The sequence below is a fragment of the Tenrec ecaudatus genome, chromosome 4 (genome assembly GCF_050624435.1).
Source record: "Tenrec ecaudatus isolate mTenEca1 chromosome 4, mTenEca1.hap1, whole genome shotgun sequence".
Taxonomy (NCBI): Eukaryota; Metazoa; Chordata; class Mammalia; order Afrosoricida; family Tenrecidae; genus Tenrec; species Tenrec ecaudatus.
The window spans coordinates 104,420,932-104,443,259 of record NC_134533.1 but is presented as its reverse complement, the minus strand read 5'-3'; the positions used below and the strand labels follow the sequence as shown (position 1 = coordinate 104,443,259).

Sequence of the window (22,328 nt, the reverse complement as noted above, 5' to 3'; positions counted from 1 at the left end):
CCACTAGGGCTGGAGGACGATGTCCCTGCTCTGAACAGCCAATGCACAGAGTGGACCATGTGCCTGATCCCAGTATGAGACACTAATGTCCCTCGCTAATCCAGGGCCCTATGGGGGACAACACTGGAGACTCAGTGTCAGGATTGGCCAGGACTGACTGGTCACTGCAACACCAAGGCTAACCACTAAAGGCATGTGGCAGAGCAACGGGGCGGGGGTGGGGTGGGGAGCAGAGCAGGGAGCTCCTGAAGGAGTACAAAGGATAGACTCTGGGGCCAGAGCAGGACACCCCATTGGACTTGGCTAGAGGATACGGCTAGAGGTCAAAAATCAGACCTTGATCTATTTACAGGTTTTTCTTTTTTCAATTAAAATTTTTTTCTTTAAAAATATTAATTTATTCTTTTATGGGTCATTGGTTTTCTTTTTTGTTGTCATTGTTGTGTTCTCTTTTGTTGCGTTGTCTGCTATGCCTTGTTTTTGGTACATATTATTATCTCTGCAGATCTATCTAGGTAAGATAGGCTAGATGAACAGCCTGGAGGAGAAAACAACAGGATTGATGGTTCCAGGGGTAAGGAGGTGGTGTTGACCAACCCAGAGACAAGGGAGCAACAAGTGATCCAAAATTAGTGGCAAGGAGGGTGTAAGAGACCTAGTAAGGATTCAGCAAGGGCAATGTAATCGAGAGAAATTACTGAAACCTAAATGAAGACTGAGTATGATAGTGGGACAAGAGGAAAGTAAAAGGAAGTAGAGGAAAGAACTAGGAGACTAAGGGTATTTATAGAGGTCTAAATACAGGCATGTACATATGTAAATATATTTATATAGCATGGTGGGGAAATAGATCTACGTGCATATATTTATAGGTTTAGTATTAAGGCAGCAGATGGACATTGGGCCTCCACTCAGGTACTTACTCAATGCAAGAATACTTTGTTCTATTAAATTGGCATTCCATGACACACACCTTCCCAACATGATCGCTGACGACAAATGTGTGCATAAGCAAATGTGAAGAAAGCTGATGGTGCCTGGATATCAAAAGATACAGTGTTTGGGGTCTTAAAGGCTTGAAGATAAACAAGCAGCCATCTAGCTCAGAAGCAACAAAGCCCACAGGGAAGAAGCACACCAGCCTGTGTGACCATGAGGTGTCAAGGGATCAGGTATCAGGCATCAAAAAACAATAAATCATATTGTAAATGAGGGTGAGTGTAGACCTAAAGCCCATCTGTAGGCAACTGGACACCCCCTTACTCAAGGGTAGCAGGGAGGAGACGAGCCAGTCAGAGTGCAGGGTAGCAATGATGAAACATGCAACTTTCCTCTAGTTCTTAAATGTTTCCCCACCCCACACCCCCACTATCATGATCCCAGTTCTACCTTACAAATCTAGACCGGAGGATGTACATTGGTACAGCTAGGAACTGGAAACACAGGGAATCCAGGACAGATGACCCTTCAGGACCAGTGGTGAGAGTGGTAATACCTGCAGGGTGGAAGGAAGGTGGGGTGAAAAGGGGGAACTGATTACAAGGATCTACATATAACCTCCCTGGGGGGTGAACAACAGAAAAGTGGGTGAAGAGAGACATCGGACAGTGTAAGATGACAAAATAATAATTTATAAATTATCAAGAGTTCATGGGGGAGGGGGGAGCAGGGAGGGAGGGGGGAAATGAGGACCTGATATTAAGGGCTCAAGTAGAAAGCAAATGTTTTGAGAATGATGATGGCAACAAATGTGCTTGACACAATGGATGTATGGATTGTGATAAGAATTGTGCGAGCCCCCAGTAAAATGATCAAAAAAAATATATCAGACAGTTGCAAAATAGAATGTCAGACGAGAAAAAAAATTAGCTGAGGTTCAATTTTGATGTGTTTTCAGTTTCCTAAATTTAAAATAATGCGACAATTAAAACCAAGTGTTACTGAAAAAAAGTCAGTTGTCTGTCTGCGGATGTTTTTATTTCTGGGCTTTCTGTCCTGATCTATTGGTCCAAGAACCTATCATTATACCAGTTCCAGGTTGTTTCGACAACTGTGGCTGGATGGTAGGTTCTGAGGTCAGGTAGTCGAAGTAGGTCAGGGTTGCTCTTCCTGTTGAGGAGTTCTCTGCCTGTCCTGGGCTTCTTCCCTCTCCAGGTGAAGTTGGTAATCTTTTTTTTTTTTCATTTCTTTGCAGAATGACGCTGGAATTTGGATTGGGATTGCACTGAATTTGTAGATTGCTTTAGGTAGTATGTTAGCCAGACAGGGTTCTCTAGAGAGGTAAAACCAGATTGTTGATAATTATATATATATATATATATATGAAGATAGATTTATAACACAAGAAATAAACTGTTAAATTACATACAGATAGATATATAATACAAGAAATGAACAGTTTAACTATAAAGTTGTACAAATGGCTCAGTGCAACTCACTCCCCTGAGAGAGTTGTGAGACACTGGCAGTCCTTCAAGTCTTGAGGGCCATCGGGTAGTCCTCTGTAGAGAGAGCTAGGCTATCCCAGCACAGGCAACAAACAGCAAGGCAGGTTACCAGCTGTCAGCCAGGTCACCAACTGTCAGTCCCCAGCTCAAGAGATGTAAATTCCAATCGTGTGGGCTTCAAGGGACCTCAACTTACAGCGACACAGTTCACAGGTAGTGTAGCCTGTAAATGGAGGCACAGAACAAGCAAGGCAGCCGCACACTGGTCCGATGATCAAAGAGCGAGAGACAAGAAAGGAGAGGCTCACCGAGCCATTTATCTCTCCGCCCTTCAATTAATGCCACTTGTGTTTATCGGCCAGGCTGGCACAATAAACTATCTCAGGTAGTATGGACATTTTCACAATATTGAGTTTTCTGATCCACGAACATGGAATATTTCCATTTGTGTCGATCCCTTTTGGTCTCTTGTAGTGATGCTCTGTAGTTTTCCTCATAAAGGGTTTCTCTTTTTGGGGGTGGGGGTGGGGTGGGGGTGTTAGTTTTATTCTTAGGTACTTTAAATTTTCACATTGCTGTTATTGATTCCTTGATATCTTTTTCTGTACTCCCATCACTGGTATATAGGAATCCAATTAAATTTGCTTCTTTATCTTGTATTGTGCTACACAACTAAACTCCTCTTTTGTTTCCAGCATTCCTAACGTGGACACCTTAGGATTCTCAATATATAAAATCATATTGTCTGCAAATAGCAAACATTGTACCTCTTCTTTACCTAATCAAAAACCCTTGATATCTTGCCACTCATCGTCGTATGGTACTGGCTAGGACTTCCAGCACAATGTTGATTAGAAGTGGGGATAAGGGACATTCTTGTTGGCTTTCTTTATTCAGTGGAAATGTTTTCAGCTATTCTCCATTGAGTGTAATATTGGCTATTGGTTTTTCATATATGGCTTTTATTTATTGAGGCTTTCCCATTCTAACCCTATCTTCTTGAGTGGCTTTATTAGGAATGGGCGTTGGGTGTTATCAAATACCTTTTCTGTGTCAGTTGGTGTGATCAGAAGGTTCTTGTCCTTTTTCTTGTTGATGCAGTGGTTCAGCCGCTGGTTTTGATTGAGTTTATTGAATAAGCATTTATTCAGTGCCTGCTCTATACGAGGCATACAGTGTGTACAAGTGGTGGTCGTTAGTTGCCACTGAATCAGCTCTGATTCAGGATGATCTTATGTACAACAGAAGAAGCTTATTGCCTGGCCCTGCATCACCCTCATAATCCCCAGCACTGTCTAGTCTGTAACGTTGCTTGGCTACTTTGCCCATCCACCCGCCTCTCGGAGGGCTCCCACACTCTGCTTCACGTAGCAGCAGCACCATCATGGTGGGCAGGTCCCTGGACAGCTTCCAGAATAAGACAACGAGGAAGACAAGCCGGTGATCTGCTTCCAGTGAAATCTGGTGGATTACACACAACCTTTGCTGGCTTGCTCTGTCCATGTCATCAAGAGGGCTCAATCTCTGGAGAAGGACATGCGGTTTGGTGCAAACAGAGGGCCAACCAGTGCCTGGGAGACCTTGGGTGGGATGGATTGGCACAGTAAGTGCACTGATGGACCTGAACATGTTGGCGATTGTAGTCTGATGTAGGACCGGGAAACACATTGTTCTGTAGAATATAAGGTCGCCATGCATCAGAGTTAATGCTGTGGTAGCTAACAACAGCAAACATATTAATAAGCAAGCCAGCAGATAATCTTGTTATTTCAGCAAACATATTAATACACAAGTAAGCAATAATCTTGTTATTTCACAGAGCGTGCCGGACTGGACTCAACATACTGGTAGTCTCGTAAGTAGTGACCTCATTCCCATGTCATCCCGTGATACTCCCACGACATGACAAGGAGCAGCCAAACATTTGTGCAACTTCCTAGGAGAGGGGGAGGCTCCAGCACCCAGCACCTGCCATCAGCTGATGCTTTTGTCCAGGTGACCCAGCCCACGGGGCTAGCACATTACCAAGCCAGCGAGAAGAGGAAGAGCCGCGTCTCCAGGGCTGTCCCCATTGGCCTTTCCCCCAGGGGCAATAATATTGCATGACTCGGGAAGGTTAAAAAATATGGTTGTACAGCTCCATCTGCTGGCAGCTGAACCCTAAGGGACGAAGTTTTAAAACAGATGTAGCTAGCATTTTTCCTTTCTCATTTCTCCTACTTTGCAGCTTTTTTGTCGTGTGAAATATGAAGAACAGGTTCCCCTAGTCCCTTCCCTTCTTATTCTCCACGGCATCCTGCAGAGTTGCTGCTCCCTAGATTGTGGCCATGGAATGGGTGGCGACACAAAATCCTCAACTTGTCTTCTTGAACTATTCAGACTTGGCTCCTATGAAAAATCATGCTGAGCTTGCTTGGCTGGTCTGGTCGTCTTTGTGGGAGGGGAGAGATCCTTGCGTGTCCGGGAGCAGTCTCTGCCAGGCCGCATGGTCAAAGGAATCCTATGGGTGCCGCGTAAAACCTGAAACTGATTTTAACTCTCATTAAATTCACTTGGATCACGAGCCCGGCTTCGGCGTGAAATCTTTGTCACGCGGAGCCAAGGACCGAGGCTGAAATCTAGTCCCGGAGAGAGAGACCTTACAAAATCATGGCCATCCCAGAGGTGAAAAATTGCATGCCTTATCTTGTCTGATGTCTCCTTAATTTTACCCCTCAATTACACAACCACACCTTAAACCCATTCGATTGCTGGGGCTGGTACCCCACAAGAAATCAGTTATTTGTAACCTCAAAGTGATAACTCATTTTTTTTTACTGTTTTCATCAGGAGCAAGGCATTTGGCTCACCCCACACTCAAAAGAAGGGGATTGTACGGGAATATAAACCACTATGCAGCAGGGACTATTGTGAGTTATCTATGTCGTCTGCCCCACATACCTAGATTTGAGTCCTAGCTCTGTTTCTGTGACTTTAAGCAAGTTACTTAACCTTAGTTTCCCTGGAAGTAATAATAGTACCTACTTCATAAAATGGTATTGAGGTTTAAATGATGAAATACATTTAAGTTATCTGGTACATGCTAAATGCCTGGTTTGTTGTTATTGTAAAGTAGCAAATACTTATTTGTTATAACTTAGGTTGTAGATAGTAAGAATGAAGCTGGCAGGTGAGGTTGGGTGTAGTAGTTGCATTTGATAGGATTACAAGTGAAGGGGTGGAATCTGGCCTGTCAATCAAGACATAGCCAATGAGGCCTCTGTGTGGCATGGCCTTCTCCTGAGAACTCCTGTATTTCCTCCTTGGAGGAGGGAGACGCTTCTCTGCCTGCTCACTCCCTGGGAACAGCTGACAAGACACATGTACCTGGAGCTGGAGAAGCCACATGGACCTACCCTGTTGCAACCAGACCTCTGAAACCAGGGAAGCTACGTAGAGAACCCTGTCAGCACTGAGATGCTTACAATGCCACTGGATCCAAAGACTTTCTACCCACTAGTCTGTGATTGTCCTGTATTCAGCATCATTGCATGTGTTTCATGAGTCTGAAGAAGACTTTATAGATCGATATCAGACTTATGAGCTTGGACTGGACTGGGTTGGGATGCTTTCTTAATGTACAATTACCCTTTATAGAAAGGTGTGAGATATAAAAAGGAAAAAAAAAAGAAAAGTCATGCTGAGACGGCAGTCCCATGCAATTTGTTCTCCTAATAAAATGAGGGGTTAGACATTCTTATTATCGTCACGATTTTATAGACGAGGCAGTGGTCTCACAAGTGGTAGCAAACTCACCAGGATCGTACAAGTCCTAAGTGGTGAAGTGGGGATTGGAGCCTGACTCCTGAACTCTGTTATTACTCTCAGCACCGCACGAGGCTCTGGGGAAACCAATCACACAAAGAGCTCACAGAACATCACAAGAGAACAGACACTAGAATAAATAGCAAAAACTGTCTCTCTCCTTCCTGAGAGCCACTTCATTCTAGGGGCTTCAGAAAGTTCATGGACAATCTGTGTTGTTTTTTTACTCCACTTTTACATGGACTTTTTGAAGTGTCACCTGCTAGGCCGATGTCGCTGCTCTTTCTCTCCCTAGAACCTCAATCTGTATTGTGTCTGAAATCTGGCTCATAGCTTCTCCGTGACAGAGCCGTTCTTCCGGACTCCCCAGTGTGGGAGTGACATCACTGATTGCAGTGACTCACCTCCTCCTGGAAGTCCTCTTTGGTTCCTCTTTTTTCACATCTGGGGAGCCATCACAGCCAACTGACTCCACCTGAGTCCAGGCTCCTTGACCACCTTCGAGCGGCCTCTACCCAAGCTCAGGCCGGCATGTCCACCTGCTGCGCATTTCTCCCACGGGCCTCCTTGCCTGGCCGGGCCTCCTCTCGCGCACCTGGGTGCTAGTCCGGCGGGACGCTGGGCCGTCCTTCCCAAAGGCCTGCCTTTTGCCTTCTTCACTCAGACATTTGTAATGACAGTTTCATCTGCCTTTTGTGAGGTGTTTTGGAATATGATTTTAGTTCACGTTCTACATTGAGCTTATTGAATTTGAAGGCTTTCCAGGGTGGTGGTTGGGGAGGGGACAGGTTCCCCACTTCTTTCCGGTTCTGTCTGCTGTAGCTTCTGCTCTTACGAGCTTGACGGCATACCATCACATAGCTCTGTGTTTTTCTTACCCTTCAGTGTGCCGCCAAATCCTCCTGGAGTTTCAAGTCTTCGCAAGCTGGTCCGTTTATCCTTTTTGAATCTCACATTCACGCCGCACCGAAGGACTGCGTACTTCGTACTTAACCACATAACCCAGTCGCTTCTGTGTGGTGACTTGTGGACGCTGACCTTTGTCCGAGTAGGCTTCTGCCCACAAGGTTTCCGCTGCCCGGTTGCTGGGGGAAGTTCACTGCCGACCTTTCTCCCAAGGTGCCCGAGGTGGATTGCAACCTTAGAGTGAGCAGCCAGTGGGTTAAAGAGTTGTCCTACAGAGATGTGACCTAGTCTTTCATTGTCCACTGTTTCTCTTTTCTTCAGAACTATAGCAAGGGGGTTTAAGACAGTTTGTAGGAAAATTGAGTGAAAAGAAACAGAATTTATCCCTGCACTCTTGGAAGCCCCCTTGTGTATCTATTTCTAAACAAAATGTGGCTTACCCGTGGATTTTAGACTTATGTAAATGGACTCAGACCAAGTGTGTGAATACGAAAAGAAAGAAAAATATATTACCTTTTCATTCTATTATTCTGGGAACCTGTTGAAGCCTCTTCGTATGTTTGTGGAAGAGCCTGTGGCATGTTTTGCCCAGAATGTCGCAAGTCGAGGGATTCAGCACCCGCGGGGAAGGTGACTCACTCAAGAAGCATTGGGCGGTTTCTTAGAACACTTGGAAATGCTACCAGGTGTCCTCACCACTTTGCTTCCTTCTTAGCTGTCCCTTTATGACCTGGGCACTTGCTTGTTGTTACGTCTCGGTGACAGGAAAACCGAGCTTCTAAAAACTCGTGACAGCATTACTTATCAACTGCAGTGCATACAAGTACATCATTATAATTGAGATCAACATGTTTTTATCCTGTTTTAAAAATTATTTTTATTTTACAGCATTGTTATGGACAGCAAGACTCAAAGTAAATACAAGCTAAATAAGACTGAGAAGAAGTTCTTAAGGAAACAGACGAAGGCCAGGCATACTCTGCTGAGACATGAAGGCATTGACACTGTATCCCATGCCACTCAGGTGACTTAACACTCTTATAACCATTTGAATTTAAATATATCGCCATGTTAACATAATATATTAATATTTGTTCATCACTTCTCGAAGAGGAGGCTGTAATTGTTTCATAGTATGTTATATCCATGCTAACTCTATTGCATGAAAGGACTTGCTAACGTTCTATTCTTGGCCTAGTTTATATCCCAGTCTGTGGGTTGAATTCCCTTTGATTATGATGGGTGAACTTGAGGAGGTGGTAGGTGTATGAGGGTAACTCTAAAAGCATTGCCACAAAAGCCAAGAAAACCTTTATTAAATAAAGACTTCAAAATGTAAAGCCATTATTTTTTGATACATCCTCCACCTAGGTCCGTGCACACCTGAAGGAAGTATTTGCGTCTCTCTGGCCCTTCCCTGAAGAAATCTTTACTCTTCAATGGCCAGCAAAGCACATGGCAGTTTGGGCTCCTTGAGGGAGTCAGAGCCTGTTCTTTAGAATGTCCCTTGAGTTTGGTGAATGAAAAGAAGTAGAAGGGGCAATGTTCGGGCTCTAGAGCAGTGGTTCTCCATCTTCCTAATGCCGAGACTCTTTGATGCGGTTCCTCATGTTGGGGTGACCCCCCCAACCATAAATTTATTTTCGCTGCTACTTCATAACTGTAATTTTGCTAGTTTTGAATTGTAATGTAAATACCTGATCTGCAGAATATATGAGGCGACTCCTATGAAAGGGTTGTTTGACCTGCAAAGGGGTCGTGACCCCCCAGGTTGAGAACCACGGCTCTAGGGTCAATGGGATGAAGTTTCCTAACTAAATGCTGATAGGGCAGCGCTTGTGACCCTTGAAGAATGAGCAGGAGCGTTGTCATGTTGGAACAAACATCCTCAGAGCAACTTTCCTAGCCTTTTTTCTCACCAGTGCAGTTTTCCATTAAAAAAATCCCAAAATTTTAGAACTAATAAGTCCCTGTGAAGGTTCTGTGTCCTGTAGGAAAAACAACAACAACCTATCAAGATGATCTCTTTGGAATGCTAAAAACAAAAACCAAAAAAAAACAAACAGTTGCCATAACTCTTGGAGCTAACTCCCCTTCCTTGAATTTTACTGATGCAGCAAGTATCCACGGGAGCCCCTGTTTTCATTGGACCTATTTTCTGAAGGCACCTAAGGAGACCAGGACAATTGTATGACTGTAAGCCAGCCTGTTCGCCCACTGGATTTGGAATAAACCCAGGCGGGTATGAACTGGAAGCCTTCGTAGCCAAACTTGTTGACTTACCCTTGTCTATTAACAATAGTAGCTCTATACAACTCTCCAGTTTCCAAAGCATAATTAAAGGTCATTATTGTAGTTAATTCTCTAGAAATCCCTGTGAGATAGGTGAGAAAACTCAGACTCTGAGAGGCTGTGGTATGATCATTGATTTTGAATAGGAAGAGGCCGAACAGATACGTAAAGGTAGATCTTTTCTATCCTACTGTAGTCTCCTTTCTTCTGTACCCAACTTCATCTCTATTGAAAGTACTTTGATTATATGCTATAGAATGTTTTTCGTCTACTGGATTTTATTTACAAAGGCTTTTCATTAGCAGAGACCAAGTGCCCTCTGAAGTCAGCGTCCTCCTTTCAAAGCACGGGACAGTGTTGGTTTTCTTTTTCCCTCACCAGATTGTTGGACACCACAGAGGATGTGCATTGACAGTACTTGCTAGGCACGGGAATGGGCCATGAGCAGAAGGTATTTTTGTGCGGTTCTTTTGGGTTCATAAAGGTTACCAGTAAGGAGAAGAAAGGAGACTCAGGTGTTACCTAAGGGAAACCCAAAGACATGTAACTGAAAAGGTAGAGCTGGGACGAGATGTGCTTCTCTTGACTCTCGGCCCAACAGTTTCCCTCCCATCAGTCTGGGGAGTAGCGGGGAACTGAGTGAGTTTGACTTTAGCAGATACATGAGCCACGCTTGCAATGAAAGCTTAATGACGGAGAGTTTAAATCCAAGATGAAATAAGACGATAGATAACAGTCTGTATACCTGTTACTGTTTCAGACAAGAGCCTGTGAGGTGTGTAGAAGATTAAACTGACGCACCCTGCTCTCATCTGTTCCCACCATAGCTGGCTCTCTGCCCCCACAGGGATCATGAAGAAAGTAGTTAGGGGAGAAATGGGTCCCGTTTCTTCGTCGCCTCTGAGTTTTTCTCCCTAGGATCTCTTGAAGCTTTCGTTTTACCTCCTTGGCGTCCATAGTGGCATCTCATTTGTGATTTGATTATTTCTTTCTCCGCAATTTGAGGGGACTTCAAAAAGTTTGTGGAAAGTGGATTTTGTGGAAAAGTGGCATTTTCCCACTTTTTGTTTCCCTTCGTATTTTTCAAAGAAAAAAATAAAATTGTAGCAGGACTTCTAATTATCTCTTCTATATCATGGGGATAAAGAAACACTCTTACTGATACTTTACAAATATGTATTTCTTTGCATGTTAGCAGTAATTGTTAGCAATCTCTAGAACAGTGATCCTCAGCTTGTTGCTTCTGAAGAGCATGTCAAAAATAATAAAATATTCAGAACTCTGCTTCATATTTATTATAATTGGGAAACATGTTTAGCTGAATAATTCATATGTTATAGCTCTTTTGATATACAATAGGAAATAAATCCGCTCCCCCTTGCATTGCTTTAGTGTGGGAGTTTCAAAAAGTGAAAAAAAGAATGAAAAGATAATATAATTTCCCCATAACTTTTTGAAGTTCTCTTGTAGGAGGGTACATAAAAAAACATGGCTATAAAAATCACCCAAATATGTATAAAACAAAAATCTCAAAACATGAAGCTGTTGTTTCTCAACATGTCCTTCATCTCTCTGGCCCTTCCCCAAAGAATTCTGCACTCTCCGGTTTGCACCACATCAAAATGGCAATTTTGTTGTCCTCGGGGGATTCACATTGCGTGACTTTAAATGTTCCTTGAGTTTTAGGGGGGAGTCTGAAGTGGGAAGATCAGGGCTGGAAGGCGCTTGGGGGTGGGGTGCTCCTCAGGTCATTTTCAGAGGATAGGACAGGCCGGCAGCCCTCGGAGAAAGAGGCAGCGCGGTGTTTTGATGGAACAGGGCCATCCGGGTACTTTCTTGGTGGTTTTCTCACCAGTGCACTTTTTTTTACCTTCTTGTATCATCTCATTGTCAGACCCTCTGATTGTCCCGTTTTCTTTGAGGAGATCTATCAAGTTTTCCCCTTTGGGATCCAAGAAAACAGGTACCAGACTTTCAGAAGTGAACTCTGTGCCTTGAATTTAACTGGCCCAGCCGATCCCCTTGGAAACCCAGAGCATTGATCGGCCCTTGCTCTCTGGATGGTATTAGCAGGTTCAAAACTTGTCCTCAGTTATGATTTGCTTCATAAAATCACCATCGTTAGTTTTGATCTTGCTTAAAAGACTGATAGAAGGATCGGGTTTTTGTTTTGTTTTTTTGTGACAGCTGATCTTCACACATTGCTTTTGGCGTTGACTTTAAACTTGAAATGCCAAAGCACGTGAGATTCCCAACTTGAGTCACTGTGGCATCCATGGTAATGCTGCGGTTCTGGACTGCTGGGTGGTTTCTTCCTCCTTTGAAGTTGGCGGTCTTCTGTCCCTTTGAGGCCTTCCTGAAAGTACTTGATCCATCAAAAAACTCTGGTTTTATGTGGTACAGCATTTCCATAAGCTTGTAAGTTTCAGTCATTTGGGGAGACCTCTACATGAGTTTTTTTTAAATTTGATATTGGCATCATCCCAATTTTTTTATGTGACAAAAATGTATTATTATTGTTATTATTATTATTAAAGGTACTTAAAAAAATTCAGATGCATATAGTCCTGAGAGAACTTGTCCACAGTCATCCACTGAGGACAGAGACATATTTAAGTACGTTTATTTACTATTATTTTTAAATCAGTGTGTGTATGAACGGGAGCCTTGTAGCAGTGCTCTCTGACTTGCCCGTGCCTGTGTGTACCTGTAACTGGTTTACATGCCAGCCCTGCTGGCACTGGTGGGCTGCTGACTGCAGGGTCTGCTGTTCAAACCCTCCTTGAGGGAGAGGTGGGACAATCTGCTGCCTTAGGTTTGCAGTCTTGAGAACCATTAGGGACAGTCCTGCTCCATTCTGCGTGGGGTTGCTGTGGGTCAGAATCCTCTCCGTGGCAGTGTGTTATTAGGTGTTTGCTGTTCTTTGATAATACATTTTTATAACAACTTTATTACATTGTCTTAAACAAGGATCTAGATATTCCTATTTTGTGTTTGTTGTACCAATTGGGGGGGGGGTGGGTTTGACCCTTCAGCCAAAAAAGACTTGTGAGTTAAAATAGTTTTACAGTCTTGAGAGTTTGTTAGACTAAAGCAAACAAAACTGTGAGATTGAGACTTACATAGTCTATAAAACCTAAGATATTTATAATCTGGCCCTTTTCAGGAAAGACTCATTGACAGCTGGTGTGAAGGATGAAATGGATAGGCGTGGGCTGTGAATAGCTTGTTTTTACTACAGCGCTTTTTAAAGTCATATACCATTGATTAAAGTTCTTAATCAGAACTGTGCAGAACAGGCTTTAGCTTCAAGCACCGACCATGATGGGGCTAAGCCATAAAATATACCCCCCCTACCGTGCACGCATGCACATGCACGTGCACACACACAAATTCCTTTAATACATTTTATTTTGACAGGAAGAGCATATAAATAAGACATAAATGAAAAATTTTCATTGCAAACTGACTAAATTACTTAGACATTTGGGAGGGGTGATTTTTTTTTACCTTAAGTAATATGAAATCTATAATTGGGTTTTCTTAGACCCCAAATCTTTACCTTTGATTTTTAGTAGAAATTGTGTGATGGCTGTACATTCAAAGTTTATATTCTGGAAAGTGGCAGGAATAGCAGCCTCCCACACCCCCCACGCAGTAGCTTCAGCTCATTTTTCTGATGACGGTTGCTTGCTCTGTGGGATTGTTGGGAAGATCATGTCAGCGAGGAGCAGGCACACGAAAGCAGGAGGCCACGCGCTAACAACTTGCTGCTTTTTTCTCCTTCTGGCTCTCTCTCCCTTTCATTATGCTGAATTACATTCATAAGTTATAAATAGTTATCTTTTAATTGTAGTTGATGATCATTGAGACCGTTTTCCTGAATTAAGGTATTTAAACAATTGTTACTTACAACACAATTGTTATTCACAATATTTACACTTTGCCAGCCCCAAATACTGAGTTAATTGATTACATATATTAAAATAGCAAGCCAAATAACCACCACAAGGAAAGCTTTTATTTTCGCTCTCTAATTATACTTTATCGAAGCATGATATAAACTGCACAAGGTTGAAATCAGTGGCTCATGGTACGTTCCATTTGCGTTTTCAGTGCCTGGTTGTTGCCAACGGCGGTCTGGGTAACGGTGTGAGCAGGAGCCGAGTTCTCCCAGTTTTGGAGCAATGCGGACTTGTGGATGCCCTCTTAATGCCGCCCAACAAGCCCTACTCATTTGTAAGGTTCAAAACTACTGAAGAATCCAAGAAAGCCTACCATACTCTGAATGGAAAAGAGATCGTGGATGACTTGGGACAAAAGATCATTCTGTACCTGAATTTTGTGGAAAAAGGTATGTGGCTACTTACTTTCTTATTTATTTATCTATTTTATTGTGCCAAACTGCATCTAGCGGAACAGCCGTGGTTTCAACTGTTTTTGCATGCACAGTGGGGTGACATGAAGGCTCTTCAGCACGTTGTGCATTTGTCATCTGTCCGTTTTCATCATTCTTAACAGAAACCCACGCTAGTAGTAACTTCCCAGTGCCGCTTTGTGCCCCCCTGGTGGGGATGGTTGGTGCCGTCCAGTGGGCTTCCACTCTCGGAGACCCAGTGTACCACTGAATGAATCACGGCCTGGTCCTGTGCCATCCTCAGTCTTTCCCATGTTCAAGCCCAATGTTCAGTCCCTGGTTGACTCCATCTCATGGAAGCTCCTCTTCTTCACCAAGCATGATGGGCTACTCCGGGGCCTGACTGCTCCTGATAACGTGTCCCAGGTACGTAAGACGAATTCTCACCGTCTGTTCTGTGGAACATTCTGGCTGTACTCCTAAGACAGATGCGTTCGTTGTTCGGACAGTCCATGAAGGTGCATTGGACATTCTTTGCCCCATCCTAATTCAAAGGTGTCAGCTCTCCTTTGATCTTCCGTATTCAGAGTCAGCTTTTGCATGCGTGCGAGCTGACGGACACTACCATGGCTAGAGTCAGTTCCGCCTCAGTCCGCAAAGTGACATCCTGGCTTTTTGATACTGAAAATGCTTTCCTGGCTCTTCCCCAGTGGTATTTGGGGTGCCTTCCAACCTGGAGGTTCATCTTTATCAGGCAACGCTCTGTTGCTATTCATAAGGCTTTCACTGGCCATTGTTTTTCAAAGAAGACTACTCTGTCCTTCCCTAGTGTCTCTTCTGGAAGCTCTGCAGCAGGCGGGTGACCCTGCGGGTGCTGGAACACCAGTGGCCTAGCTTCTGGTCTCACAGCACTCTGCAAGCACCGCAGGACAAGTACTGGTAGCCACTAATACATTTTGGTCGACATGCCTTTCTGTATTTCAAATATTTCATTTTAGTGAGATCTGACAGTGCCCGTTTTTGTGTGTCTGACTTCTTTCACTAACAGTAACTTGATGGCTATGTGTGTGTGAATAATGGGTATCTTTTTGGTGAATTTTCTTTGACAGATACAAGTTTAAGAGTTCATTCTTGTGAAATAAAAAAGGGCACTCTTTCTTGAACAAATACTATTAAGCATCGAGATTGTAAATCTTCATGGGATTAGAAAGCCTCTTCTTTCTCTCATGGAAAAGGTAGATTAACTCCTTTATTTTATGTGTTTCTAATCGGTTTTGAAAACTAAACCGTTTAGGAGTGTGTTTTAATAAGAAAGTACAATCTTGAGTCTAATCCTCTATTTAATATGTTGGACACATTATAAGGAATTGTACAAAGCTAATTTTCTAGAATTTTTTCTTTGCAATTCTATAGTGGATCCAGAAGTATAGATCTTAAACTGACGGTGCTCACTTTTACAATATTGGAAATTGTTTAAAATTGAGACTAGAGCAGAGCCACAAACCTTTTGATACGCGTGATCGCAGATTAGCCAATAATCACTGAATTAACACAGGCAGGCATTTATAGTTCTTTTTTTAAAAAAAGAACTGATACATCATGCATCTGACACAATCTTCATAAGAACACTAATTAACTTTTGATGTAAATTAGCCGACTTTGAGGAAGATTCCTTAAATTTTCTCTTATGTAATTTGAAGGAAGAATAATATAGGCACACTATGGGTATTGTGAGAAACTTTTGTTATTAAGATTTGAAAAGTAACTCATTTATTTGTGGACAGAATACTTAAAGACGGTCCTATTTACAGTTGGTAATCGCAGTAGGCAAAATGGCACCGTTTTTCTCTTTGGCGTTTCATTTGGCCTTTTAAGCATGTTGTATGCTTTTAGAATCCTTCTTTCTCAAAGTGAGGATTTGCACCTTATAAATAGAGTGACTGCTGTTGGCCATTTGCTCTCGCTGCCATTGAGACGATGCTGACTCATAGCAACCGTCTAGGACTGGGTAGAAAGGCGCCTGTGCCTTTCCAAGGTTGTAACCCTTTCACAGGAAGGGGGAGCCACCTGTCTCTGCTGTGAACAGCTGACGCTTTCCACCTGCAACCTGGCAGGTAAGCGGTCCGGTGCAGAACCACTAAGCCAGCAGGGTTCCTGTCCTACGATAGGGAGCATGCTTCATCATTATACGTGACGATTTTAATTTGGTTTCCCACAGTACAGTGGAAAGAATTGGGGCTTCAGGTCTTACCTCCAGGACTTATGGTTGTGGAAGACATTATTTCTTCTGAGGATGAGAAAATGCTTTTGGAAAGTATTAATTGGACAGAAAGTACAGATAATCAAAATGGTAAGTAAAGCTTTTCAAATCTGTGCCATCTCACTGCTTCTCCCCCTCCCCTTCCCTTTTTAGTTTGTGAAACTTAATATTTCCTCAAAATTACCCAAAGCATCCTGGCTCCCATGTTAGGCAAGACGTACCAGCAATTCTTAGGAGCACTAATACTAACATCTATACAGTTATCAATTTTAAACTCCAAACCGATTAATGCTGATTATCCCACATTTATTTAGCTAGCATTTATAAATTTCTTCACGAGCATTACTTTACTCAAATGACTCTTCCTACTATAAGGCAAATGTTTCTATAAGGAAACATCCATTTTTATATTATGTCATTTTAATGTAGAAAGAACCTTCTGGATATAATATGCAAAGTATAATTAAAACTTTTATTGTAAATAAAATCTCCTATGAATCTTATCTGTTATGCTTATAGTATTTTATTATGATAAAATCATTACCACTCCGTACATATAAGGCATATTTATTTACATATGGCTTATTTATGTGTATTTGGCTCTTCCATGTTGAATAGGTGAGACCCTTGTAGTGCTGGTTAGAACATCTCTATGGAAACCAGCTGTCATGTTTTGCACTAGTTCCAAGTGCACCGACCTTCCCATTTATAGTCCTGTGCTGAATCCCCAGTACTGCCAGGTCCCTCAATGTGTGGCCGTCAGAAACTCAGCTATATGGCAAAATAGTTCATTTTATTAAAAGCAGTAATCCAGCAATTAACTGAAGTTACTATTACTAAAGTAATCCTGAATGTTGACTGTGAAATGTGTGTAAGAACTCGGTCCTTTCTCTTCGGATAGTGCGCATTTCTGTCACACGCTTTCTTTTCTTTATGCAGTTCAAAAGTCTTTAAGGCACCGGAGGGTAAAGCACTTTGGCTATGCTTTCCACTACGACACCAACAGTGTAGACAAAAGCAAGCCCTTGCCTGGGGGTGAGTGACTCTTCCTAAACGATAACTAGTGCGTACATAAAAAGATGTACTACACTACACGTAGGCCATGCGAGAAGTTGAGGGAGTATGTTTTATGTGTAATTTATAGTTAGACTTTCCAAATGGTTGATTAAATCATTTGATTAGGCAAATGATACAATCCTATTATTAAATTCAAGCGTACAGATGAAGCTACAGTACTTCTTGTTCATTATTACCCTGCATTTCATACTTCTCAAAAGTAAGTACTGTCAGTGGTTTATTTTTTATCCTCGCAGTTCTTAAAAAATTAACTTATATCAAGATATCTTTATCTATAAAAACTTTATATGTATAGAAACCTTGGTATAAACTAATTTGTAGTATTATAAAGTAAGTTGTAATATTATATGGTATATTAAAACAAACCCATTGCCATTGACTTGGTTGTGACTCACTACAACCCTATTGGGTAGGGTAGAACTGCCCCTGTGGGCTTCTGAGACTGATTCTTTACCTGAGTAGAAAACCTCATCTTTCCCCCACAGTGCAGTGGGTGGCTTCGAACTGCTACCATGTGACTAGCAGCCCTACGTGCAACCCCAACCACTCGGGCTCCGTCATAAGGCCTGTGTTGGATGTATTATATGTGGCACTGTAACCTCTTGTCCCTCCATGATAAAGCTTAGAGATCTTTATATAGGTTTTCTTTATACTGAATACCCCATAGGAACTTATTCAGCTAGTTAGTTCTCTGTTGATAGCATTTAATCATTTATTAGTTTTCAGCCTTTACAAGTGTTGTTATTTGTATATATCTTTGTATCCACTTTGTTATGCACTGTGCAAGAGTTTCTCAAGGTGGACTACGAAGAAGTGAAACTGGTGTGAAAGGCTGTGTTCATTTAAAGAATTTAATAGATATGAACCAATTGCCCCTAAAATAGTGGTGCAGACATGCACTAACCAAGTATGTACCCTTCCACTCCACTCCTGCCTGCATGTAATACTTTACTTTTAATCAGTACTTTATTATGCTACGAAGGAAGCCCGGTGGTGTAGCGGATATGTGTTGGGTTGCTTTCTGCATGGTTGGCAGTTCGAAACCACCAGCAGCTCCACTGGAGAAAGACTTGGCTTTCTACTCCTGTAAAGTTTCAGTCTCAGAAACCCACAGTGGGTTGCTAGAAGTCAGCATTGACTTGATGGTGGTGAGAACGAGCTACTATGTTGTTATTTGTATTTCCTCTATTGCGAATTCATTTTCATATCTTTTGCCAGTTCTTTTCTACTGGATTGTGTAATTAATTTCTAAGAAGGAGATATTAATTTATTATATTAATATTAATTTTTGTAGGAGTTAGATTTACTTTTTTATTGAGAGTCATACATGAATCATTCCACAGTGCAGTCATATCCAGCAGAACAGTACATTTGCTGCCACAATCTGCTTTCAAATAGTCTTTTTCTATATGCACCCTTGACATCATCACCTCGTCACCCCACCACTGCATCTGTGCCCCCCTCCTCCCCAAACCCTTATTCCCCTTGCTGACTCTACAGGTTCATCACTCCTGGATGTCATACCCCCCCAAACGATAAAACATATGCCGCAGCTTCAAGAGGATGACCCCCCCCCATGACATAACATTCCAAAGAAAGATATCTTTTTAGTTTTAATTAATTTTTAATTGCTTTTGTTTTAAATGGATTTTTGGTTTAATGGCTCATGAAATAACATTTATAACTGATAAAAGTAAGTTCCACTTTAAATGTGTGTGGTATTTTTAGAAAAATAAAGTTATTGATAATAAGTGGTCATATAAAAGGGTAAAAATAAAAATAGACTAATCTCTTGTACACAACCTAATAAGTTTTACAATTCATTGCTATTTTACAAAATGCGAACTTTGTTGTCAGTAAAATTGTTCTTCAGAATTTTTATTGATGAAATCAGTGAAATAACTCTGAAAGAGGCTCAAGGCTTTGTTTTTATTTTGTTTTGCTGTGGGTTCTTAAATGCGTTAATGGATCTAATTGCTAAATTAAAAACTGATTTTTATCAAAATGATCATTGTTTTATTTTTGTGCCAAATACACAAAGTAAGTAGTTGAATGCTGTGTCTTTATGATCGCTGGCTTAGGTCTTCCTGAGATCTGTAACGGCATTTTGGAGAAATGGTTGAAAGAAGGTTACATTAAACAGAAACCTGATCAGTTGACCATAAACCAGTATGAGCCTGGCCATGGTGAGTAGTTCTTGTTTTAAAGTTCCATTCTGATGGGTAGTTCACAATTACGTGGATCACATAACACTCTTAAGAGCAAAATCTCCTTTTATTGCGTTTTTTTTGTTTTTAGCTCCAGTTGATTTCTTAGAGTAATTTACTTACATTTGAAATCTGTGTTCACATTAATCCCTTGCAAATCTCTACTTCAAAGCTCTCAGGGGTTATTTGCATCATAATCAACACAGGTAACTTTATGATTTTTGTTTCTGGTTCTTCTATCAGTACCATATTTAAAGAGAGGGAGATGGTTGCTTGGAAAAGCAGGAGACACACGATAGAAGAAATGAAATAATGCACAGATCAGTGTAGAAGGAAACAAATTGGTTGGATTTGTTTTTTCTCCTGTACATGAGAACATGGAAGCTATAAGTCTAGTGCTGTTAGTGAAACACCTGTAGTGTATTGATACTTCGTGCTTGTTAGCAACATCTTCATCTGACATTTAGAGTAATCAAATGGTTTGAAGAGTTTTATCCATGCCAAGAGTTAAGAGTTTTGTCTTGTGCATTTGCCACAACATAGTGTAATTACTCATTGACTCAACAACCTTCCTTTGGTTTGTAAGCGCCCCAAGGTAAAGGAGATGTCTGACATGGTAACCGTACCTTGTAGCCAAGTTCCCTTAAGAGGTGTTTATTAACAAGCACTGGCTGACAGATTGCCTGAGGAAGCCGTATCTTAATTGTTGATCTGCTTAGTCTTTACGCCTGGCAGTTGCTTAGGCTCTGCAAATCTTTAATAACTCAGTGCTCAAGAGAAAACTGTCACTTTGGGATTTATCTTCCACATCTTACACTTGTGGTGGGATTGGATGAGTCTCCTAGTTACGCAAGAACTCAAGCCTGGATTTTACAGTCACGCCCTGTTGGCACTTTAACTTACAGTGAAGATGTTTTTCATGTCTACGTTGGTTAATTAGCCACATTCCCCCATAGCCACATTCCCTTGGACTAAAATTTTAGTTCCTGATTCCCAAACAATATTTTCACCATAGTCGTGTGAAAGTATGTCCATTGACAGGAGAAACGAAGTGACTTGGTGTCCTGTTCTCTGCCTCAGGGATTCCTGCTCATATTGACACCCATTCTGCTTTCGAAGATGAGATCATTTCTCTCAGTTTGGGCGCAGAGGTAAATATTCAGACATTCTTATTAACCACCAGCCTGTCTTGAACGTTGTCCATTGTCGTTAAGATTTTATGTCTAATTAAAATAAATTATAATTTTAAATGAAAAGCAAGGGCACCATCATCACTTTTATCTTTTTTTTACACTTGATCTTAGCCAAAAGGCCGAGAAGCGATTATCTTTTTTTTATAAATTATTTTACTGGGGCCTCTTAAACAGCTCTTATAACAATGCACACATCAATTGTATCAAGCACATTTGTACATATATTGCTATCAGCATTTTCAAAACATTTTCCTCCTACTTGAGCCCTTGGCATGAGCTCCTCTTTCCCCCCTCCTTCCCCCACCCTTCAACCCTGGTGAACCCTTGATAAATTATAAATTATTATTTTCATACTTTACACCGACTGCTGTCTCCCTTTACCCACGATTCTGTTGTTCTTCTCCTGGGGGAGGCTGGTGGTGGTGGTGGGGTTATATGTCAATTGTTGAAATCGGTCTTCCCTTTTCTCCCCTTCTCCCCCCCCACCTTCCTCTTACCTTCTTGCTATCGCACCCATTTCTGTCACTGAGGGTCCATCTGTCCTGGATTCCGTGTGACGGGAGCTCTTGTCTGTACCAGTGTTCATGCTCCAGTCTAGCCGGATGTGTAAGGTAGGGCTGGGGTCATGATATTGGGGTGAGGAAACCTCAAGGAACCAGAGGAATATTGTATGTTTCGTCGGTGCTCTACTGCACCCTGGCTGACTTGTCCCTCCCACCACTTTGATCTTTTTTTCCAGAATGTGACTTGGGTATTTTTTCCCCCACACATTTCATTTTCAGCAGTACTAAATAAATGCAGCCTTCCCCTGGTAGGACTTGGTCCGTTTTTTTACTTTATTGATGCAGCATTGCCATCTAGTGGAGGAAATGCAGAAACTGCAGACTATAGAAAAGGGAAAGAAAACTTTCCACTTGTACTAGTACAGTTGCTTCACAAACTCGCAACAGTAGAAGGTAGCATCCTCGTTTTTACGGTTGATGGGTGAGAAGCTCAGGTGTGCCCATCGATGTGTGTTGGGCGCTGAACTGTGCTTGAGCTGCTGCTAAAACCCCAAACCCAAACGCTCTGCCATGACGGTGGTTCTGACTCCCAGGAGCCCGGTAGGACCGAGCAGCACTGCTCCGGACGGTTGCCACCGCTGCACGTGTGATGGACGCGGGCAGCTTCACCTTTCTCCCACACACGGGCTGCAATAGAAGACAGCAAGCGTGTCATTTCCAGTGATCCATGAAAGCTGCAGACAAAACTGTATATAAAAACCAGAATTCTAAGCCTAGAAAAGTCCTTGAAATATGAGATTATCTAATTTGCTATTTCCCAAAGTGAGCTACACCACCCTCCTGTGGGCTGCTGACACGATCCAAGGGAGCTGCAGAAACAGATACCTACACTTTATCCTGCATTGTGGGCTGTAAGCCAAACATTTTTAATTGCCAGGGGGGACGCTGAGTAACTTTTCCTGAAAAGAGGGCAGTAGACCAAATAGATCTGGGAACCTATGAAATGATCTCATCTAATGAACTAGAAGGAGCACAGGTGTGGCTGTGGGTTAGGTGTTGGGCTGCTAATGACAAGGCTGGTGGTTCAAACTCACCAGTTGCTCCTTGGGGGAACGATGAGACTATGACCTCCCACAAAGATGAATAGTCCTAGAAAGCCTCTTAGGGTCATAAGTTGAAATTAACTAGAGGACAGTGGGTTTGGTTTTGGAATCTAACTAGAGGCTACTTCAAAATCTCATCTTATTCCTGGAGTCAAACAATTACATAGTTCCCAGTCCCC

General features: G+C 42.1%; 1 protein-coding gene across 2 annotated transcripts in view; it reads left to right on the top strand.

Annotated features, from left to right (window-relative positions):
• Positions 1-22,328, top strand: part of ALKBH8 (alkB homolog 8, tRNA methyltransferase) — a 53,862-nt gene that overhangs the window by 3,803 nt on the left and 27,731 nt on the right. Inside the window, exons 2-8 of one of the 2 annotated variants that reach the window (XM_075546545.1) lie at positions 4,267-5,356; positions 8,046-8,181; positions 13,566-13,803; positions 16,025-16,156; positions 17,006-17,101; positions 19,225-19,329; positions 20,431-20,501. In XM_075546545.1, the coding sequence (XP_075402660.1) occupies positions 5,340-5,356; positions 8,046-8,181; positions 13,566-13,803; positions 16,025-16,156; positions 17,006-17,101; positions 19,225-19,329; positions 20,431-20,501 (795 nt within the window). In that variant the 5' untranslated portion in view covers positions 4,267-5,339. The remainder of the gene's footprint in view (positions 1-4,266; positions 5,357-8,045; positions 8,182-13,565; positions 13,804-16,024; positions 16,157-17,005; positions 17,102-19,224; positions 19,330-20,430; positions 20,502-22,328) is intronic. The other variant, XM_075546546.1, reaches the window with a different exon arrangement.